The sequence below is a fragment of the Polypterus senegalus genome, chromosome 1, assembly GCF_016835505.1.
Source record: "Polypterus senegalus isolate Bchr_013 chromosome 1, ASM1683550v1, whole genome shotgun sequence".
NCBI lineage: Eukaryota > Metazoa > Chordata > Cladistia > Polypteriformes > Polypteridae > Polypterus > Polypterus senegalus.
In genome coordinates, this window is record NC_053154.1 from 93,779,418 (window position 1) to 93,803,232 (window position 23,815).

A 23,815-nucleotide genomic window follows, 5' to 3' on the forward strand; every position below is an offset into this window, starting at 1 on the left:
CATACGAGAAATTCAAGATAAGAGGAAAGTATGAGCGAAAAATTCGTATCTAAAAACGAGCATTGGCTTGCGTAAAGAGCCACGAGCCAGGCTGTGGGTATGCGTGATGCGTTTCCCGATCCACCTCGACTCGGGTATTCACCCAGGCTGACGCTGCCCGCATTTAATGTGAAAATAATTATTCCACGATGCCTGTCAAGAGGATTGTTGCCTGTAAGATTAAAGAAGTGTTGGCAAAGTGGGAAGAAGTTAAAACGTTCTTTGAAGAAAATCATCCTAATAAAGCAGTGTGTGGGCGCACCATGAACTTGTGTAATGACAATGTAGTGTCGCATTTTAGGGGCATCTTAAAAAGAAGACAGAAGCAAGTGTCTTTAGATAAGTTTTTGGTAAAGCAACCTGCAACTAAAAGAAAGTTAAGTGATTCTGACCCAGAACCTGCTTCCAGTGGGGTAAAATTCTTAAGAAGAGAGAGCCTTCCTGAATCAGAGGGGGACTCTCCTTCCCCACAGTAACCCGTGTTATTTATTAAAGGTAAACTTTAATTACTTTAATTAAAGGTAAACTACAGTATATATTATTTATCAGTGTTATTTGTTAGGAAAATTGATTTTTATGTTGATATTTTTGGGGGTGCAGAACGGATTAACTGGATTTCCATTATTTTCAATGGGGAAGTTTTGTTCTAGATACAAGAAATTCGCTATACGAGCTCAGTGCTGGAACGAATTAAACTCGTATCTAGAGGTTCCACTGTACTTAGAGTTAGTAATGTGCATAAAATTCACATTTTGCCTAGAGAAATCAAAAAGTATCTAGCTGCTGACTCTATAGTGTAGTACCTTGTAACAGATTCTAACATCAACAGGTTTTCACCTGGATAAAAAAGGAAGATAAATAGTTGTTGTAGTGTGGTAGTAAATTATAACACCTTCGCTAAAAGATCAAAAAAAGGTACCATGAAAAAGCCACTAGTTTAGCATGGCTCTATTAAAAGGCAACAGCATTTCTTATCCTAGTTATTTCACTTTGATGTTTGAAATTTTTGTGTATTTAGATTAGATTAGATAAACTTTATTAACCCCATGAGGAAATTCAGATGCATCCTGCAGCAGAAACATAAAAAATCAAGGATACAAACTAACAGGACAGATAACAAAGCCAATCAATCAATCAATCAATCAATCAATCAATCAATTAACAGAGAAATAAATAAATAAACTAAAGAGTACATCAGGTGGAAGCATTAAATTACCTGATAGCAGTGGGCAGAAAAGATGCCCAGAGGTGCTTCTTAGCTCATCGTGGTGGAATGAGCCTGTGTCTAAAAGTGCTCCAAGAGAGCGCCTCCTGGAGGTTATGGAGGGGATTTTTCAGAGAAATGTACTTAGAACATTTTCATGTCTTCTGACTGTTCATTGGTATGGTGACTACACTGTTTTATCTCACCTAACAACAATCCGTGAGAACCCTAAATCCAAAGAGGACTGTTTCATTTATGTTAGGTAGAATGCCCAGAGGGGACTGGGCGGTCTCATGGCCTGGAATCCCTGCAGATTTAATTTTTTTCTCCATCCGTCTGGAGTTTTTTTGTTTTTTCTCTCCACCCTGGGCATCGGACCTTACTCTTATTCTTTGTCAATTAATGTTGACTTATTTTATTGTCTTACTGTGTTTTTTATTTTTCTGTTCTTCATTATGTAAAGAACTTTGAGCTAATTTTTGTATGAAAATGTGCTATATAAATAAATGTTGTTGTTGTTATTTCCAAATTAATACGATTTTCACATGTTCAGGTTAAACTATAAGCAGATGGTATGTAATGTTATCTCAGTGTATTTTTAGTTGCCGGACAAGTTTTTTTACACAGAACAATCATATCTGTCATCCTGCACCTGAATCCATCTACTAATTAATTCAAATTTTAACACAGTGACCTCATGGATGTTCTAGACGGAATGTCACTCTTTCAGGTAAATATCTGACTAGACAATGTCACTAAAAATATCAACATGCAAACATTTTCTTTTGATTTGCTGTTCTATCATGATGCTTAAATAGTCTGGTTTAGAAGAAACCACCAAGGTTTTTATTTTGCGATGGAATGGTCCTAATAACATTCTCTTTTTTTTATTCAATTGAAAATTCTTTTTTTGTGCAAAATATTTAACAGAACCATTTAAAGTTAAAGACAATGAGCTTCTCTTTAAATAATCCACTTCTAGACTGTAGAAATCAAAAGAAGGTACTCATTATGCTCCATAGATACTGTGCAACCTACAGGTTCTGGCACTTATATGATGAGAAAAAAAATGTTTTTGCTTTTGATAATGAAACAATTGAAGGACACCACCAATATTGTGACACATGCAGTATCAGAAATTGCAGAGACTTTCTATATTGACATAGATAATATTGACTTTTATGTTTTATAGAACCCCAATAGGGCTGGATGGACCTTTGGTCTTAGAACTCCTAGAGGTGTATTTTGTTTTCCTCTTTTCTTCTCTTTAATCATCTAACCGTAGCATATGTTATCAAATTGGACATTGTCTTTTACCATTTTAACCATTATAGACTTACAAACTAGAATTCTTTCATTTTAACTTCTAAAACTTTCATTTTTCTTTCACTATTTGAAAGCAATTTGGGCTACACTTCTGTATGTTTAAAATATTCTATACAGCGCACATAAATGGTGTTGTTGTTAAAGAAATTCTAAACTGGTTTAAACGGATTAGAAAAGCAATCGATGGATGGAAATATCGTAACTTCTACTTAACCCTTGCAGAGGGAACTTTTCATTTGTGTAGTATTTTTTTCTAATTTTAGTTTCTAGTTTTTATTTTTTCTATTTTTTTCTAATTTTAGGCTATTGTGACCCAAAGCCTAATATAACATTTGTTTGAGATAAGAAACATCTATAATAAAGCCTGTCAAACAGGATAAACAGTTGTAAAATGCTAAACTTTTGAAACTATCATAGTATTTCATTGCAACTTTTAATTAAGTAATAAATAATAATTAATAAATAACTAGCTAAAGTGAGGACACGGCTAAGCCAATTAACGACAAATAAGAAATTAAGTTTTCTTTTGTTTTTGTTTTCACACTAGTGTATATGATCAGAGTTAAAATCTTAAGTAGTCAGGTCACACTTTGTTAATATAAAAGAGACCACACATTTTGGCCAGAAGGTGGAGGTTAAGTTACATGATTCCTGAATAATTCAGCTTTTTTTATTATAAAACAATTGTTTCAGAAATCATTTTAAAAGCTAACATACTTCTTTCTATCACTTGAGAAGAATATTGCAAGTGACTCAGACTCATTTTTGAACCCTTTTTGCTCTTAATTTTCTTCAGGAGGTGTAAGAGAGGTGTTAAGCCTTTCTTTAACAACAGCAAAACCAACATTTATTTCTAAAGCACATTTTCATACACTAGATGTAGCTCAAAGTAGCTTTATAGGATGTTCAAAGGAAGAGTTACAGGAAAAGAAAAATAAATTAAATTAGTTAAGAACAATAATGTGTAAAATAACAAAAGCAAATCAAATTCAGGCTTACATATAAATAGATCCATAAGTAGTAGGGTTCGTGTACTTTTTGGTATTTGAAATTTCATTTTAGAAGCAAAAACGAAAAAACGAAAATGAAAGGAATTTTCAGATTTTGATTTTTGATTAAAGAATAAAATGAGAGAAAATAAGGTATTTTGTAATTCTGTGATAACAAATAGCAGTCATAAAGTTAAAATTACACACACTTTTCTGGATTTATTTGTGATTCAAATAATGAAAGTGTAATAGCTCAAAAACAACAAAACAGATGCATTTTCGTTGTCTGAAACCGTAAGTACTTCTTCTTCTGCATGATTTTTGATGACACGTGCAAACCTCCCAACGTCCTCCTCACAAGACATCGACCGACGGCCTTGAAGTTACACTGGCATCAGCAGAGGATGGACCATCACGTTGTTTTTCAGAACACTAAAAGAGTGACACTCTGGGACGAGGACATGACTGCAGAAAAACGGAGTCGCATCTTTCCGGTAAAAATACAAACTTTGCTTCATTGATGTAGCAGGTGTTTTATGAACATTATTGTTATTACTTACTGTGAAACAGCGAACATTTGGTGATTTCATTTACTAACACTAAGTCTGGCAATTTTTATAGTGCTATCATTTTGAATGTGTGTAAATGTGTGAATTATTACTCATTGACAAATGTAACACATGTTAAGAAAACTTTCTGTAAATCACGTCGCTCTACTAACGTGTTACACTTTTGCGCACTGTTAATACTCGAAACGTTTACTAGCTATAGTAGCCGGTAAAAGTCAATGAGTAACCATTCAAAATGCTAGCACTCTAAAAATTGCCAGACTTACTGTTAGTAAATGAAATCACCAAATGTTGGCTGTTTCACAGTAAGTAACAACAATAATGTTCATATACGAGCTGTTACATCAATGAAGCAAAGTTTGCAAAGCTTGTATTTTTACCTGAAAGATGCGACTCAGTGTCCTCGTCCTGGAGTGTCACTCTTTTACTGTTCTGAAAAACAACGCAACGGTCCATCTTTTGCTGATGCCATGCAGTGTAACTTCAAGGCTGTTGATCGATGTCTTGTGAGGAATACGTTGGGAGGTTCGCACGTGTCTTCAAAAATCGCGCAGAAGAAGAAGTTCCTCCGTTTTCAGACAACGAAAATGCGTTGGTTTTGTTGTTTTTGAGCTATAACAGATTCATTATTTGAATCACAAATAAATTCAGAAAAGTATGTGTAATTTTAAGTTTATGACTGCTATTTGTTACCACAGAATTACAAAATACCTTATTTTCCCTCATTTTATTCTTTAATCAAAAATCTAAATCTGAAAATTCCTTTCATTTTCGTTTTTTCATGTTTGCTTCTAAAATCAAATTTTAAATACCAAAAAGTACACGGACCTAGTAGATATAGTCCTTACACATAGTAACATATTCTAAGTTTCTAAAGGTGAGTATGACTTCCCTATTTTGTCTCCTATATTCATTTTGTATTAAAAAACTAACAGTGTTGTTATCTTATTATTATTTTTTACCTGAATACAAAGATGTTTTTCAATAAGCGTTTCAGCTTTGTTCAAATAAAATAGTAACAAAGGTCAATGACTGTTGAACATGGAACAAATCAGAGCTTTAAGACTCTAGCCATTTGTTTTTATTTTAATCATGATGGTAAAGTAAAGCTGTTTGTTTTTTCATTTCTCTCTTTTTCAACAATTACAGTTACAACCAAGATAAAAATAAATATGTCTGGATATAACACCAACCTATTGTAACCAGAATTTCACATGTATAGAACAATGTGGGAAGATGAGACATTACAAGTGATAATTCTCATTGCGCATGAACACTTCCAGTCATCACTGACATTTTTCAAGGAAAGAACTGGATGCAGATGAGGCAGTGGTACTTCACTCCCACCATCTGATGACAGAAAGGCATTTTGCTGTAAGTAATTTGGTGGGCTACATGCATGCCGTGGCCAACAACAGTACTGACCACAGGTGCTGTGTGACATTTCTGTGAGTAATAATGTAATAGGTCTTGAAATGAAAGGTGATCCAGGAAGATCCTGCCGTAACTACTATATAACATTGTTCCTCTGAAGCTCTTGCCAATTAATAGCTATAGGTCACATGTCAGCAATAATTCAGAGTTGTTTACCTTTTCCTTTCTTCTGATTATAAACTGATTCAATCCAGTTGTAGACAGCTTTCCTGGTCCCAGGGTTCAAATCATCATAAACAGAGTTCAGGGCATTCATTCTGTAAAGTCAAGAAGAATAAATGTTGAAAGGATTTGGGTGTTCATGACAATAAACTTTAGCAATGTTTGCAGCTTCTGAATAGTTCAAATTACTTGTGCATGTAGAATACAAGAGATTTAAATGAAATTAGGGTCAAACTTGCCATAGCAGTCTACAGATTTTGAATATGAATAGCAACTATGGCACTTGTATCCTCTAGTGAATGACATCACTTTGACAGATGGTCAGCTAATGCTCCTTTAGTTTACTGCCGCTTGAACTCTCTACCTAGGCTCTATTTTAGTGTTAATGTTTTAATTGATCCTGACAAGCCATATTTTTCTCCCATGTATTTTAGATACTCTGTCCCTCTGCTTATTTTTTATTCTAATTACGTCATTCGCACCCACAGGGCTGATAATGATTCTATTACACTATGTCTCATTTTTTACTGTCCAATTATTCCTGTGCACCTGCGACCCTATAAACAGGCTATGCTACGCTTTTGTCCTTTCAGTTTTTCTTCTGGTTATTTTTCTGGCCTGTTGTTATATCATAATTTCACAGTATTTATCAAGCATTTCAATTATTGCATGATGCACTTTGTTACCTTTTTGCTTTTAATTCTGTTTTCCTACTTTTTTTTTGCATGGTGATGACTTATGCAGTAAAAAATAAAGAATGTTTGCTTAGGTGCCAACACCTACTGTTAAAGTAAAAATTCACTCATTATTGTCATCCTATCTATTTGTTGGCGTCAGCATTATAAACTGTTCTTATTAGTAATTGTTGAACTATATTTAGCACTCTGAAAAACTAAAGAAAACCAATTTTCTAAAGTTTATGAAATTCTGATTTCAGATCAAGCATATTCTATATTGCCTTACATAATTACTGACTATTTTTATCGGAGCAGAACTACCTGCACTGCAAGTCAGGGAAAGTGGCCTGACATGTAAGTTTCAGAGCAGCACTCAAAGCAATAATAGAGCAAAACAAAGGTGAACATTATCCACTTGTGGCAAACACAAGACAGAGTTAAACTAAACCATTTAAAGAAGCAGTTCTTCATTATTTATGCCAAATGCTTCTTCTGTATTTTTAATACACTCCTTTCGTCATGGCAGGACAGTGAAAATAAAACATTTTTTAGTCCCATTTGGTCACTTTCTGCACTGAGTTTGAACTTGCTCCTTAAGACTGCATGAGTTTTTATCTGGGTACTCCTGTTTCCCTCTCACATCCAATAGATGTACTTGAACTGATGACCCTCTAAAATAATTTGCTTGTGAGTGTACCCTCTGATGAACTGATGCCTACTACTGAGATGGGCATACCTTGAGACTGGGAGAGGCTCTGGCCCACCACTGGTCACAAATAGAAGGAGTGATCTTTTGTCCAACATAATGCTTTAGAAATGTAGAGCTTGATAACAAAAAATCGCATTCTCAAACCTACCTAATCCAATGCAGAGTAGGAGGAGAGTACAATAAATTTATCTCAATCGTCCTTTACAAATAATCACAAAACCCCTTTTTTAGATTTAGGCATAAATCCAGTGTTAAACCTAAACAAGACCAATCACAAATAGTTGTATTCATCCCCTCTGAAAGTAAACATCATCCTGTAATTTTTTAAATGCAGATTTATTTTCTTGTAAAAAGTAAATTTTCTATTAAGAATCAAATTGACTTTTACATTCATTTCTTTATTTTTTATTAAGGCTTGCACAAAGCAATTTTATTTTTTATTTATTCCTGTGCTTGTTTTAGTTCAGTTTTTACTTATGAGCCATGTATGCAAAATATAAATATGTTTCCAAATTCATTAGAAGGTATTCTGTTCACAAAGATTAAGATATTTTAAAATTTTGAAGTGCATTTCAGGCTTTATACATTATTTGGTGCAGTCCTAGGTTTCTTGCAATAATTTAGATAATATTAGCTTAGATAGCTCTGATGTCATACGGATATCTTGCACAAGCTAATATGAGAGAAAAATCTCTTTTTGACTGTTTAAGGATATTGTTGCTTTTGAAGACATAGATAGGAGGCACTGCTAAGAACGTGTTGACTGTCCTTTTTTATTAAGTATAACATAAAATAGTTATTTTATAAAGTTCCATTTTGTAAAGGTAGGTATAATGCCTCATGGTTGCTATTTCTATCTTTAGCCATGTCAGTAGTTTCCTTTTTTTATTTAGTTTTCTTTCTTTTTTTCTTTCTTATTGTGTATTTGAGAGGGGCTTTGTTGTTTGTCATTTTATAAAAATATTTATTTATTGGACTTCTGTAAAATTTTTTCCTGGGGACAAATAAAGTGCTATCTATCTATCTATGTATCTATCTATCTATCTATCTATCTATCTATCTATCTATCTATCTATCTATCTATCTATTTCACAGAATTTTAGAAGTAAATAAAATAAAATGGAAACAATTTTGCAGTTGTGTGATTACAACTTCACATTAGTCATCCACTAATTGGAATATCCTTAATACAACTCAGAGTTGGAAGGGAACAGAGCCTGACAGCTTCATCTACAAGGAAGAAACCAACTCTGGCCAGGTTGATGATTTACAGTTTAATGAAACATTCCACTTAATCCAATTTCTATCTTAGCAGCAAACAACTCTGGAAGTGATGCAGTCCACTACAGGACTACAGGGCCTGCTCACTCACTCTCACACACACCCACCAGGCTAACATAAAATTGCAAATTAACCAACCTGCAAGTATTTGGAGATGTGGAAAGATGGAATCTCCATATAAAATATGGAGAGAACATGCAAACTCCACCCAAACAGTGGTCAGGTGTATAATTTGAACCCATGATAATGGAGTTGTGAGGCAGCTATGCTAACCACTGTGCCACCTATTATACTTTTTTGGTGACACTTTAGTTTAGGTACTCCAAAAATGCATCTATTGCTCCTTTAATTTTATATAACAATACTTTAACGAAGGCTTTTTTTGGTGGTAGTAATGCTTACAAAGCATCATTAAAGTGGTTATTCATCTCTATGCAACATGGCATACAGTATTAGGAACCTGTGATAACGCTGATAAAATTATTTTTGAACAATAAAGATTTACAAGTTTTATACTGAAGTATGCATTATCAATAGCATTCTGTCTCACTTATGCCACTTCTAACCATTCCTAAATAGTAAGCCACATTGCATGTGTGATTATCACCAAAATGCTTTTATTAATGTCATCTTACATGACAGCATCTGATTAATAGATACATTTTTGCAGTACCTAAACTAAAATGTTACCATTTTGTTCTGAGTGGCAGCAATGTTTGCTATTTATTTTGCAGCCTAGCACACTCAGGGATCTGAGTTCAACTTCTAGAACTATTTCTTAAGTAAAGAAATTAAATGTTACCTTTATGTTTGCTGTTGATTAAGTTAGTAACTGTAAACTGAACAGAAGGGGATACATCAGTTGTGGATTGTGGTTTAGTCATTCAGTTTGTTCACACTTTGATCCAGGATAGGCTGTGGACCCTGAGGGCCTCGATAATTTCCTTTCTTTTTAACAACACAAGTCCAGTTGTTTCTTTCTTCAGCTTCTTCATACAATTTGGTGACAAAGGGGGTAAGAAAGGGTCAAACTCCAGAGCCTGACTGTTGTAGGTTATTCCTTGCTTCACTAATGCTAGCATCACTGCTTTGTTCTTTCTGTTGGCTTTGGCTGCAGCAGGACTCCAATTCAAAACTCTTGTCTTGAATTTAATACTCTTCAAAGCCTTGGGCCGCTGGTCTGTCCAAGTACTCATAGAAGTCTCCATTTTAATTTATTCCTCCTCTTTCTAGACATACTAAAACAGGATGCTGCTTCTCCCCACACTACTAAAAAATTAAGATGCCAGAGTGGTTCTTCATGGTGATGCCATAGGGGTACCATTTTTGGTTCCTAAAAGACCCATCCACATGAAGGTTCAGGAAAGAACCTTTATTTATTTAGATCCATAACTGGCACACATACAGAAAATAACCATGAATACATGGTGAGAAATTTGTGAAATACTAATGGGCCTTGATTTTAAAAGGACTCTTACTACATACAATAACACAAGCAGATTTTCTTCATCTTTTGTCCTACTAGGCTGTCTACCAAACATTCACATTTATTTCTATATATTAGGAAGTTTTTCAAAGCACAAAGAACCAATGTCATATGCAAAGAACCCTTCCTACAATGAAATGTTGTTTGGTCAAGTCATAGTTCTATGAGGAACCACACAATCCAGTAAAGAACTATAAAATGCAATTACAGTACCATTACTTTTAAGAGTGTCGTTGAGGAGTGAGTTTTACAAAACATCCAGGGATAGCAAGCTCATGCTATTCGTCTGCTCTCCTACTGAAAACCGGCTGCGGCTGCACTGAGCCAATCAATTGTCTGACAGCTCTGATTTTGTGCAAGTTCAGGTTTTTCATCTAACTACAATTCTACTGTTGTTGTACTTAGCTTTCAATTTTGTTCTTTATTGCTCGTTAACTTTGTGCTTTTCAGATCACTTAAGTTATGTGTACAACTGCATGTTTTTGTAAGACAATTTGGACACAAGTGTCAGATAAATTAATAATGAAAAAACAATATTAATGAAAACAGTTTCCTCAGAAGATGGATGAATTGATTATTTATCAATAAAACATGAGGATTTGGGAAAGGAAAAAAAATGAATGTTTGACTTGAGTGTGATTGATCTAACAGTTAAACATTCTGACTGTTACTTATGTTATTCTGTGAAAATCATTCTTAGGTGAAGGTGAAGTACTGGACTAGCTTTCAAAAAGCAACAGATTCCGAGAAACGTAACAATAAAGAATTCCATCACTTAAATGGTAACATCCCATGGTAACAACGTGCAGCTAAGATTGGAATTTTAAAATCTATTAATAGAGCTGGCATGATGCTCTCTGCATGAATCCAAATGAAACCGAGTTTGCCTGTATTTTGCAAGAAGCTGTTCAATATCTGAATGAGTAATTCTAACAATCAATGAAAGCTGTTCTGCCTGTGAGTCAGTGTATTCTGTTTAACATAATGCTTTGACTTTTTATTCTGCTTTTATCTTCTCTTTTTTACTCAATGTATTCTATTTGAACAATATATTACAGTTACTAGTTCTTGTATTTGCATGTGTTTTATGAAATATTTTGGATCAGAAAACAATTATAGAGAACAGAAAACAATCAACAAACTCATTTTGCTGAAGAAGAATGAGAAGCTAACATTCCAGTTACATTTACTATTTAAAGAAAGAGGATCAGGTACCATAAAGAGAAGTCATGGATCACTTCCTACACATTATACTTTGGTCACTTAAGTTCATTTTTAAATTCATTCAGTTTGGAGAAGCACCAGTTAGAAGATAGACTTCACTCTTTTCACTTCATACACAAGAACACCTACTTTCTTCCAAGTGTCCATTAAAACCATATTCATAGATTTGTGATTCCAAATGGTGCCTGCGTTTGGTTTTCACCGTGCAAAGTTTGCCTTTGCTTATCATGTTTTTGTCTGTACTGTTCTGTTTTATGTGCTTATTTGCAACATCTACAAGTGCAGTTTTTAAGTACGATTGACAGACACTACTGCTCATAAGATGGTACATGAAAAGCTCCTACACTCCTGTTTTAACTCTTTCTGGTTTTGAATGCCCAAGAAGTGCTGCAGACCCTTCTGTCCAGCCATATTTTGGTGAGGCGATCTGCATGGCGCACCCCAGAAGGTGAAAGTATTGAGGCTGCCACTCTGGCTTCCAGGTGCGGTGGAGATGGCTGCAGTGACAGGGGCTTAACTGGGGTGTTGTTCACATGAGCACAGGTGCACCTCGAGATTAGAGTACCACATTCCCGTATTTCGTTTGTCCTGTTTGATCTTGCTGGGTGTCACAGGTATCTAGCTAACTTATGTAAAGGTGGCGAGTTAACTTTGAGGTTTTCGCGTGCCTGTGTCTGAAGCTCTGCGCTCCGCAACATGTGATATCTGTCCTAAAGATGAACGTGAACGTGATCTATCATGAACAAGATTTTTATTTTAAACAAGTTTATCAAATCCTGTGGTTTGCATTTTTCTTCCTATATGAGACTTGGGTGTGCGCAGGTGAGATGGGTGTTTTAAATGAACTTGTTCTGGAGGACTGTGGCTGTTTTAACTCACCTAGGCTATCTAGATGTGGTATATGTTTGTTTTTGTTGATTAATCTGTGGAAGGCACCTTGAGTTGCATGTAAATGTATGATACGGTGCAATTTAAATAAAGATTATTATTATTATTATTATTATTATCTGGTAGACGTGGAGGGATTCTACCATTTATAAAAACTGTTATAGATGTTGTTTGCAAACCTCAGAATCTTATGAGTGTTTCAATTTACAGTTGATCAAATACTGACTCGATGAGCCACTGCTCAAAGCTTACAAATATGTACACCCTGTATTTGTGATCATATGTCTATTGTGTTTAGAGCGAACATCCCGTGTTCTGTTGGGAAGTGTCGCCCTCTTCCCCACAACTCACGGTTTGCTAGCACTTTTACTGCTATGCCTTCCATAACATTTGCAGTAAATTCATTTAAAAATTCTACTTCAGATAAGTTGATTAACATGAAACAATCCTGGACTCAGTGGCCCCCTTTAAACCTAGGCGATCTAGAGCCATGTTTCAGCCATGGCTCAATACAGCCACCAGAGCACTAAGCCTGTGGAAGAAAAGTAGGCTACAGATATCTTATGAGATCCTAATACGGGTAGATAACACCAGTCCTGGAGGGCCTCAGTGGCTGCAGGTTTTCGTTTCGTTAATGGATCATTATCTGAACCTGCCCTCCTCTTGTATGGTGTACCACAAGGATCAGTTGTGTTTCATTGTATATGTTACTACCAAAACATGTTATAAAAATGCATGGATTGTCCTACCACTGATACGCTGATGATACACAGTTGTACCTCCCTTTGAGATTTGGCAACCCAGATGCACTGAAATGCCTGTTTGGCTGCTTAAATAAAGGTGCTACCTAAATAAAATGTATTATTATTTTTACTACTATTATTAGTAAATTACTTTAGGCATTAGTTGGCTATTTATTTTTAAAAATGAATGAGAACAACACAGCCATTTTAATTTTTGGATCTCTGAATCTTGTTACTGTGGTGGGTTGGCACCCTGCCCGGGGTTTGTTTCCTGCCTTGCTCCCTGTGTTGGCTGGGATTTGCTCCAGCAGACCCCCGTGAGCCTGTAGTTAGGATATAGCAGGTTGGATAATGGATGGATGGATGAATCTTGTTAATAACATATCCTGTGATCTAGGGTCACTTTCTGGTTAAGTTAACCCTTATGCTAAAAGTCTGGGTGCCTTATTTGATCCTGACTTTAAATATGATAAGCAAATAAATGCTGTTTTTAAGGCCTCTTTTTATCATCTGAGAGTTGACACATGTTTAGGTTTGGAGATTTTAAGACATTAGTGCATGCTTTTATTTCTTCGTGTCCGGATTATTGTAATGGACTGCATTTTGGGGTAAGTCAGACTACTCTGTCTCGTCTTCAGCTTGTGCAAAATGCAACCACATGTCTACTAACAAAAACAGAAATCATGCCATATTACCCCAATTGTAGCATCTTTAGGCTGGTTACCTATGAAATTTAGAATCAATTTTAAAATGTTATTGTTTGTTTTTAAACTTTAGAACAAGTTAGGTCCAAATTACCTCAAAGACCTTATACACCCCAACTGTCCTTGTAGCTGCTGCTTTCTGTCCCAAACAGTCATTTGAGACGTAAAGGTGACCGTGCTTTCTCTTTGGCTGGGCCCAACTTGTGGAACAGTCTTCCTCTCCATGTTTGATCAGCCCCCACCATTGAACGCTTTAAATCCAGGCTAAAAACTCATGTGTGTACTCTGGCTTTTTAGGTCTTTTACTGGTGTGTTTATATGTGTTTTTGTTTTTGTATTACCCATCTATTATTGTATGTTTTAATTACTTGTTATTCATTTATTGATTTTATTTTAATGTTGTAATGCCAGCATTGGTTGTTTTTATACTGTACTATATAAATCCTGGAAAGAAAAAGCAAGGCGACGATACGTGATCTTCTCAGAAGTTCTTGGTAGACATTTAAAAGACCTGCGAGACAAAAGAGTGTCTCGCAGGGACCGTAAACACGAGACTTGGTGCCAAGAGTTTTCCCAGGGCCGTCTTGCGGGGACGTGGAACATGAGATTCTTGAAAGACACGCCTTACTTGCAAAAGATATCATATAAATGCACGTAGTGCACACAGATCATGTGCTGTCAACACACATAAAGCGTATAAGGACAATACGGAAAATAGAGACCCAAAGGCATTAGAGAGAAAAAAAGGCAGATAAGAGATTATGAAAGCAGTGCAATTCGAAAGGCTCAAACAAACGATGGCGCGATACACATGCAGAGAAAGGTACAGAATATGAAAGCAGTAAAATTAGAAAGTATTTTAACGTTCCAGCCAGGTTGAGGCCTTTTTGGTTTTAAGTGGCTGTTTGGTCCGATTGAGGGAGGGCGGAGTACAGCATGGAAGACTGATAGCGGGGTATCGATAGATGCAGTAAGGGGTGGGTGAGACACGGGGAATGAGGGATTGGAGAAGGTGCTAGAAAGTTGTGTTTGGGGTTACGAAGTCAGCGATTGTTCAAGTAACACTTTTGTGACACTTTATCATGTCAGTTGGTACAGTATCAAAGAAAAGATAGAAAAGATTGCATTACCGAAAAACAAAAGGTGATTAATCATCAGAACCAGGTGTAACTGAAAAAAGAGCAGGACAAATCAGAAATAAAAGGTAAAGAGTAGACAACAGTCATTTCGCATTCGCATCATTCAATGCACAAAACGTGGATTTAGACAATAATAGACCATACACTATGAGAATCTGTGGTTCCGGAACAGTTAAAGCAACGACAAGTTGAATTTCAAAGAATACACAATTTGGTCAGGTTTATACTTATGATCACGGAGAAGCGGTGCAAATTTTAAGAATTTAAAAAGAAAGGTAATGTATATATTCCGAGAATATCATTGCACATCAAAGGAGATCATGATATGCCATTCGTATTAAAATGTTTACAGTTTACCGTGAGAATAGCTTTTGCTATGACAATCAATAAATCACAGGGACAAACATTAGAAAAAGTCAGATTATTTATTAGAGAAACAGAAACAATATTCACTCACGGGCAGTTATACGTTGCATTGTCACAATGTGTTGTCACAATGTGTCTCCAAAAATATTGTTTTTAATGAAGCTTTTAAGTAAAAGTGCAGATAATGAAATTGAAACAATTCCAAAGAAAAAAAAAATTTAAATTGTATATCTGATTAGCGAGTGAAGCGAGCAGGGGGCAAAGCCCCCTAGTATTAATAAATAAACTAAACTAAACCAATGACTCTGCTTAATGTCCTTTTTTTTGGCAACTGGCCACTTTTGGCTGAATTAAAAAAAAATGATTTTTGGGCTGTTCTACATGGATTGCGGTGAGACATAAAAATAAACAGAAGGTGGAACTGGGTAACAACCTGGAAGCACAAATCGAAAATCTGATGTGTGAATCTTCCCTCATCCAAAAAGAGTTGTCAATCTCAACATTACATTCTCAACCCAGTTCACACATTTCAGAGTAATGGGTGGAATGAGAGCCTGTCCCAAGAGCACAGGGTGCAAGGCAGGAAACAGTCATGAAGAGGGAACTGGTCCATCACCGGCTCATCTCATGTACCCACACTCAAACATTAGTTAACCTAACCTCCATGTCTTCAGGGACGTGGGAAGAAAACAGGATTATCAAGAGGAAAATCTTTACTGGCATAGAAGGAACTTGCAGAATTCACTCAGGCAATAACTGGTTTTGGGATTCACATGAAAAATGGTAGACCCTGAAGTGGTAGCCCCACCCACTGTGACACTATAACCCCATTGTCTAATTTGTTTTGCTGTGATTTGCTCATGATCTTCTTTTCTTTGCTGATTAGTCCATTACCTTATATTATTTGTTACTTATAGCTTTGTCACATCAGACAATGTTTCCAATGATTTGCAGACCTAGCCTTTATTTATGTAATCTTAACGAGTCGGAGGCCTGACATACCTAGGGACTCGCTCCAACTATTCAATCTTGGTCTTTACTCATGGGAGCAAGCTGTGTGTGTGCAGGAATGCAATGCACAGAATATAGCGATGAGAAGTAAGGAACCTCACAAACCAAAGACAAGCTTGACTGTCTGATGTCTTGTTTTTTGTGTACCACAATAGAATGAATAAAAAAAAGAGAGCCAAAATTGAGGCTGAACTCACAATAGATGCTAACCCTTTGTATAGCGCCAACTCCATCAAGCAGCATGCTATTGGCTGTCAGGAAAAGGGGCATGCACAACTGTGCTAGAAGATCTGCACTCGGTTGGTTAAATTTGACATGGGCAGTGATTTCCAGTTGTTTATACTGACATGGACCGGTAAATGTGGTCAGCAAACCTGATATACCCCATGACTACTAGTTGCATAATGTGACATCAGCTTTACTTTACTGCTTTAATTGAACAGTAGTGTAGTCTTATATATATATATATATATATATATATATATATATATATATATATATATATATATATATATATATATATATGTATTTATTTACAAAGATATGCTATAACAGAAATGGAGGGATGAGTATCTCCAAAGACAGAGGGACCTGAATGAAGGCAGAGCTACTGCCAAGAGTGGCAAACATAAAAGAAAAGAAGATATCATGACAAATTAGAAAACATTTCCTTACTGCAAAACCTTAAGTCACACAGACTGGGAGTACGAACATGGATGGGTGGGCCAAGTGACCCTAACAGAAGAAAAGCTATAAGGACTGTTGCTGTTGGTACTCCATGTATCTGAGCAGGTGGCATACACGGTTTTGTTTCCAATTGGTGACTGGTGGCTGATAATGCCTCTAAAGTTGTAAATTGATCTGATATGCGAAATGTTTTTATGCTTCTACATCCAGTAAAAAATGAAGATTAGTAAATCTCACATCATACAGTTAAAAAAGAAACAATTATTTCCTATCATGAACAAGAAATCTCTAACATTGAAAAGGGTAAAATAGTGCTATGAGCAGTGCTAAAGTGAATGGAAAGTACAGGTATGCATGCTATTGGTAACTCTTATTGTGCTATCTTGAAGACTCGAGACAGTATTTTAGATGAGAGTTGACCAAGAGATGAATGTGAGTCAAGATTTGTGTCAAGTTCATTAAAAAGAGGTCAAACCAATCTTTCCTAAAAACCAAATCTACACCCAGGAATAAAAGTCAGTTAGAACAAAGCTAAAGTCAAAAACTGGGAAAAATCAAAAGTTCAATGTTTAAAGGTTTACCTGTAAAATTCCGATAAAACATGGCCACTCAAGCCAGCCTTTAAACTCTTGCCCTAGTGAGGTCAGGGTTGTGATTTCTGTTAGCATGGATTCTAACAACCACAAAAATCCACATAATGGCATTACTGTAAAATTTAAGTGATTTTTAAACTTTGTTGAGGTGCAAGAAACACAAAAACAAACTTCAGCTTTGAAATCTTTACATGTTAAGACCCTGGAGAAAGTAGGGTGAAATGACACCTTTTATTGGCTTACTAAATAGATTATAATAAAAGGTGTCATTTCACCCTGCTGTCTCCTGTATCAGTCTATAGCTAACACGGTACAACACTCTACTGCCATGTTAAGACCCTATAATTCATGTACAATTACAGTGAAGCGTAGGTAGAATGTGCATGATACATTTTTTTAAAATTGGAAATTCATAATAGTTATGAGTGGAAAATTCACAAAAATCAAAAAAATAGACATTTCTGAAAAAAACTAGACTTATATAAGGCCTACAAACACATTCTCCTTGTTCCAAAACTCAACCAGCACTCTTCACAGACTATTCAGGCCATAAGGAGTCCAGACTGAATGTTTACAAGAAAAAGAAAAGGGTACTATATAAAAATATTTAATCCCTGTCCTCCAATAATAAAACAATGCTGCTTAATGTAATTAGATGATGTATTTTGAAAGTAAAAAAAGGTATAAACAAGAACAAAAAGGAGTCTAAAATGCCTGTCAGAAAGAAATATGATGTCCACAATCCAGAAAATTTAATAACAATAGCAAAGTCCATAAACCAGAACAGCATTTACAAAAATCTAAAGGACAAATCCCAATAATGGAGAGTCAATCAAACAGAAGTGAATAACTAATGTCACAGCAGAGAAATGAGGTTTCTGCGACTGTTTAAGTTAAAGGTAGTCTCTCACCTGCAGCTTCAGGATGCCCTGCCCCCTTGGACTCAATATACCAATACTATCCACTTGCAGAGCCACAGCACCATACGTCACCGCAGTTGTAGACCCGCAGTTACAGACCCGGAAGTGACGTCTCCGTCGTTTCAGGACTGATTGCATAAAATTACTTTTGGAAGGTTTCGGCACATCAAAGACCCATTCAGAAACCAAATAATAGGCATCATTGTGAAGTTCAGAGGGTGACATCACGTTGTGTCATACATCAAACTAAACAATATGGATCGTTTCTGTGAAATACACCATTAACATTTACATTTTGTTCGGGTCTGTGGGAACCGTTTAACATGTTGACAAAATTAAAATCATCAAGATCTGTGTTAATTGAAAATAGTTTTTTGTTTACATTCATGAAACGAAGTATACAATATAATTATAATGTTTACACCACGTCAAAGTTTAGTAAAACATTAATAATAAAAGTGATTGCGTTTAATAAAATATATTATGCATGTGTGCAATATTGTTCTAAACCAATTTAGAAAAAACATTTAAGCCAATCTAATATTTTTAAATATGTATGTGAAGAAAATGGCAATACATATTCTACACTGAATTATGCTATGTATTAATTGTCTTATATAGAACTGCTCTAGTTTTTGTCACTTATTTTTATAAACGAGGGCCATCAAAAGAAAAAAAAGAAAAATACTAACAAAAACAAAATTTATTTATATAGCATCCTTCCTATGCCCAAAATTCAGAAAGAACAACAGGACCGATATAACATTGGCTACAAATTATATCTTGACTAAATAAAGATAAATACAGGATATACAAAACATTCAAATTGAATTAAAGACAATAATGCAGACTAAAATAAAACATATAATACTACAAAAAAATCTTGAACAAATAACGTAAATTGTGATAAAAATTCAAACCCTGAGTACCTAAACAGGTAGAGGGGGTAAACTGAAAGAAGGGGCAGAATGTCAGGTCTGTTTAACGTCCTACTAAACAAATGAGTTAGAACAAATGAATGGAGTCAGCTGATCTAATTCATTTTGGGAGGTCATTCCACAGTCTGGGCGCTGTATACAGCTGAAGGCCCTGCTGTCACCCACAGGTTAGTGTGGGGTACATAATCAGAGGACCTTAGTGGGCAGGTCAATAACAGAATTTGACATTCAATCCTGTAAGACACAGGCAGCAGTGAAGGTGCAGCAGGATGGCTGTGATGTGCTTGCTGTTGTTGGTTTGTGTCAGGACTCTTGCAGTTGAGTTTTGAATCAGCTGAAGCTGTGATATACGATTAGAAGTGGCACCTGCCAGTAGTGACTTACAATAATCAATGCGCGATGTGATAAAAGCAGGGACAAGTTTCTCAGCATTAGAAAAGGAGATGAATGAGCAAATATAAGAAATGTGACACAGGTCGAAGTAAGAACGTTTCTTAATATGGTTTACATGGGTGAAATAAGAAAAGGAGGAATCAAAATGACACCAAGTTTCTTTGCAGTAAAAGAAGGTCTGATGAGATCATCACCAAGAATGGTTGAAGAGGAGTTTGTTTTCTTAAGTTGCACTTTAGTGCCGCTTTGCAGGAGTTCAGTTATGTTTCAGTTTAATTTTAAAGAGTTTTGCTCTGTTCAGGTTTTAATTTTACTTTAATTTCACTGAGGCACATTGTGAGCTGAGAAAGCTGTGATGAAGTGTCACTTTTAACACTGAAATAGATCTATGCATCATCTCCATAAAAATGATAACCCAGTCCAAAGCTATGAATAACATGCTCAAGGGGAAGCATAGAAATACAGAAGAGCAGAGGATGTCATTTCATTAACAAAGGGAAGTCAGATGGAAGAACTCCTGTGAGAAATTAAGGCATGAGGGTTGCCCAGGACATGACATAAGTTGCATAGCCAAAATGCCATATGCAATAACTTTTACACAAACTGGGACAGTAGATCCTCAAGAGGAAGGTAACAATGATTAGTACAATAAGGAAAAATAAGCCAGAGCTCCCACCTCAACTGCTGGCCACACAGAATAGGCCAGTGAAGACATTAAAGTTTGACTAAACAAATGACACATCCTTGGTGCACAATGTGATCTGCACAGAGATAGGCAGTTCCATGGCCAGAAATGATAATGGACTATAATGCTACAAAAAGAGGAGTGGAGAATTTAGACAAAACATTACGCTGGATGCTGGCCATAGGCAATTTTTTCAACATATTGAACATCTCAGAAAAAAATACTTTTGTCATCTCGACAACCTTGAACCGAGACTGGAACAGGAAGAAGGAGACAGAGCCTTCTTGAGAAGCAGGGTAAACCATTGGTGACACCTCACATGCCACTGGGACAACATGTGCCAAAGACCCCAGCATGTACAGCCATTGTGTAGATTCAACATTCCAATCCACAGGGGAACCAATGACGGCACCTGTAGTGTGTATGCATAGTGAGTGTGTTTGTATGTCTCACTGTGTTATTTTAGCCTGCTGAACTGTACAGTTATTACAGTATTGTATAGAAAATGAAAATATTCAATTCTGCTTGATAAAGTTAGGGTAAAGAGTAAACAGCTTATTTATATTGCTTGTTAAAATAAAGTGACCATCTGATTTAAAAAAAAAAAAATTCTCAATAGTACATACGTAGCAAAAATGTAATCATAAGTGGAGATTAAACACTATTATTCTTCATGCTTCTAAAAGAAAAATTAAAATACATTGTTTGTAACCTACTGCATTTGTGAAGTGTGGGGCTATCCAAAACTATCATTGAGTGTATTTCAGTAATTTGTGTAGTGACTTATAAAACCATAATATTACATTAAAATATAATGCTCAAAAAAATTAAAGGAACACTTCTTAATCAGAGTATAGCATCAAGTCAATGAAACTTCTGGGCTATTGATCTGGTCAGTTAAGTAGCAGAGGGGGTTGTTAATCAGTTTCAGCTGCTTTGGTGTTAATGAAATTAACAACAGGTGCACTAGAGGGGCAACAATGAGATGACCCCTAAAACAGGAATGAATGGTTTAACAGGTGGAGGGAGGCCACTGACATTTTTCCGTCCCCATCTTTTCTGATTGTTTTCTCACTCATTTTGCATCTGGCTACGGTCAATGTCACTATTGAGGTGATACCTGGACCCTACAGAAGTTACACAGGCAGTCCAACTTCTCCAGTATGGCACATCAATACGTGCCATTGCCAGAAGGTTTGCTGTGTCTCCCAGCACAGTCTCAAGGGCAAGGAGGAGATTCCAGGAGACAGGCAGTTACTCTAGGAGAGCTGGACAGGGCCAGAGAAGGTCCTTGACCCATCAGCAGGACCGAAGGAGCAGGATGAGCACTTCATGCGGGTGGACTGAGAGCCCGACTTCATCTAGTGAGCACTGTGGAGCTCCTTTGGAATTTGCCATAGAATACCAGAATTGGCAGGTCCACCACTGGTGGGTTCCCTGTGGTTTTCACAGATGAGAGCAGGTTCACCATGAGCACATATAACAGACGTGAAAGGGTCTGGAGAAGCCATGGAGAACGTTATGCTGCCTGTAACATCTCTCAGCATGACCGGTTTGGTCGGGGGTCAGTGATGGTCTGGGGAGGCATATCCATGGAGGGACGCACAGACCTCTACAGGCTAGACAACGACACCTTGACTGCCATTATGTATCGGGATGAAATTCTTGGACCCACTATCAGATCCTATGTAGCTTATGTCATGTCCAGGGCAACCCCCATGCCTTAATTTATAATATAATAATTAAGTTAAATTAATTTTATAACAATATATTATTTCAAAGCTCCAGCTGACTCAAAACTCAGCTGCAAGAGTATTGACACGAACCAACAACAGCAGGCACATCACAGCCATCCTGCCGCACCTTCACGGCTGCCTGTGTCTTACAGGATTGAATATGAAATTCTGTTATTAACTGCCCACTAAGGTCCTCTGATTCTGTGCCCCTCACTAACCTGCACTCTGTGGGTGACAGCACGGCCTTGAGCTGTATAGCGCCCTGACTTTGGAATGACCTCCTAAAATTAATGACATCAGCTGACTCCATTCATTTGTTCTAACTCATTTGTTTAGTAGGACGTTAAACAGACCTGACATTCTGCCCTTTTTTCAGTTCACCCCTCTATCTGTTTAGGTACTCTTTTGAATTTTTATCACAATTTATGTTATTTGTTCAAGATTTTTTTGTAGTATTATATGTTGTATTTTAGTCTGCATTATTGTCTTAATTCAATTTGAATGTTTTGTATATCCTGTATTTATCTTTATTTAGTGAAGATATAATTTGTAGAATATGTTATATCGGTCATGTTATTCTTTCTGAAATTTGGGCAGGGTGCTACATAAATAAATAGTGTTCTTATTAGTATTTTTCTTTTTTTTTCTTTTAATGGCCCATATAGAGCAGTTCAATATAAGGCAATTAATATATTGTATAATTCAGTATAGAATATGTATTACCGTTTTCTTCACATACATGTTCAAAAATATTAGATTGGCTTAAATGTTTATTCTAAATTGGTTCAGAACAATATTGCACACATGCATAGTACATTGTAAAAAACGTAATCGCTTTTATTATTAACGTTTTACTAAACTCTAATGTGGTGCAAACATTGTAATTATATTGTATACTTTGTTTCATGAATGTAAACGAAAAACTATTTTCAATTAACACAGATCTTGATGATTTTAATTTTGTCGACATGTTAAATGGCTCCCACAGACCCAAACACAATGTAAATGTTAATGGTGTATTTCACAGAAACGATCCGTATTGTTTAGTTTCATACATGACACAATATGATGGTAGAAACCCTCTGAACTTCACAATGATGCGTATTATTTCGTTTCTGAATGGGTCTTTGACCTGAAGTTACTTTCCGGGCTTTGCTGAGACTTGCTGAAACCTTCCAAAAGTAATTTTACGAAGTCAGTCCTGAAACAATGGAGACGTCATTTCCGGGTCTGTAACTGCGGGTCTACAACTGCGGTGACGTATGGTGCTGTGGCTCTGCAAGTGGATGCTACTCCAATATACAGAAAACCACAAATGTAAAAAATACATTAACATAAATGTAGAACAAAGAACACAGTAAAATAATTATAAGTAAATAAGAAAATACTAATTAAAAAATATAATATTAAAAGAATCATAACAAAAACATGTTTAGTAATATAAGCCACAAATAATTTAAAAAGTACAACAGAACAAACTGGCATGAGACACAAAAACTAAAGCCAGGAAGAAAGCTCTGACGAAATCAATTACATCAACATTATAAAACCATTCTGAACTGACAAAACAATATTCATAGACTCCAGCTCACGTGGCTATGGCTGCTTGGTGCTGTTCTTCATCAGTGAAGTGCAGGTAAGAGTTTGGCATACTGCTCTTGGCTCTCCAGTTTGTTAATGTCTGGAGCTATCTGCCAGCCAGAGTTCTTGTGCTCTGAGTACTCTGACTGATGTTACAGAAGCAGAAGGTACACACCATGGTTAGTATTCCAGAATGAATATCAGGAGCTTTACTATAAAGACATTGAGAGTGACTTCCGCTGATCTGCTTTGTGTGTCTTTTGCAATGGGACTGGGACTATGTGCCAGAATTGTGTTACTGCCTATCCCAGTCCAGTTTAGGTACTGTTAG

The 23,815-nt window shown here is 36.1% G+C and overlaps 1 protein-coding gene across 1 annotated transcript in view; it reads right to left on the reverse strand.

The window, feature by feature from the left end:
• LOC120529640 (otoancorin-like) overlaps nucleotides 1–23,815 on the reverse strand; it is a 149,236-nt gene that overhangs the window by 88,032 nt on the left and 37,389 nt on the right. The window contains exon 5 of the mRNA XM_039753623.1: nucleotides 5,718–5,818. Within this exon, the coding sequence (XP_039609557.1) occupies nucleotides 5,718–5,818 (101 nt within the window). The remainder of the gene's footprint in view (nucleotides 1–5,717; nucleotides 5,819–23,815) is intronic.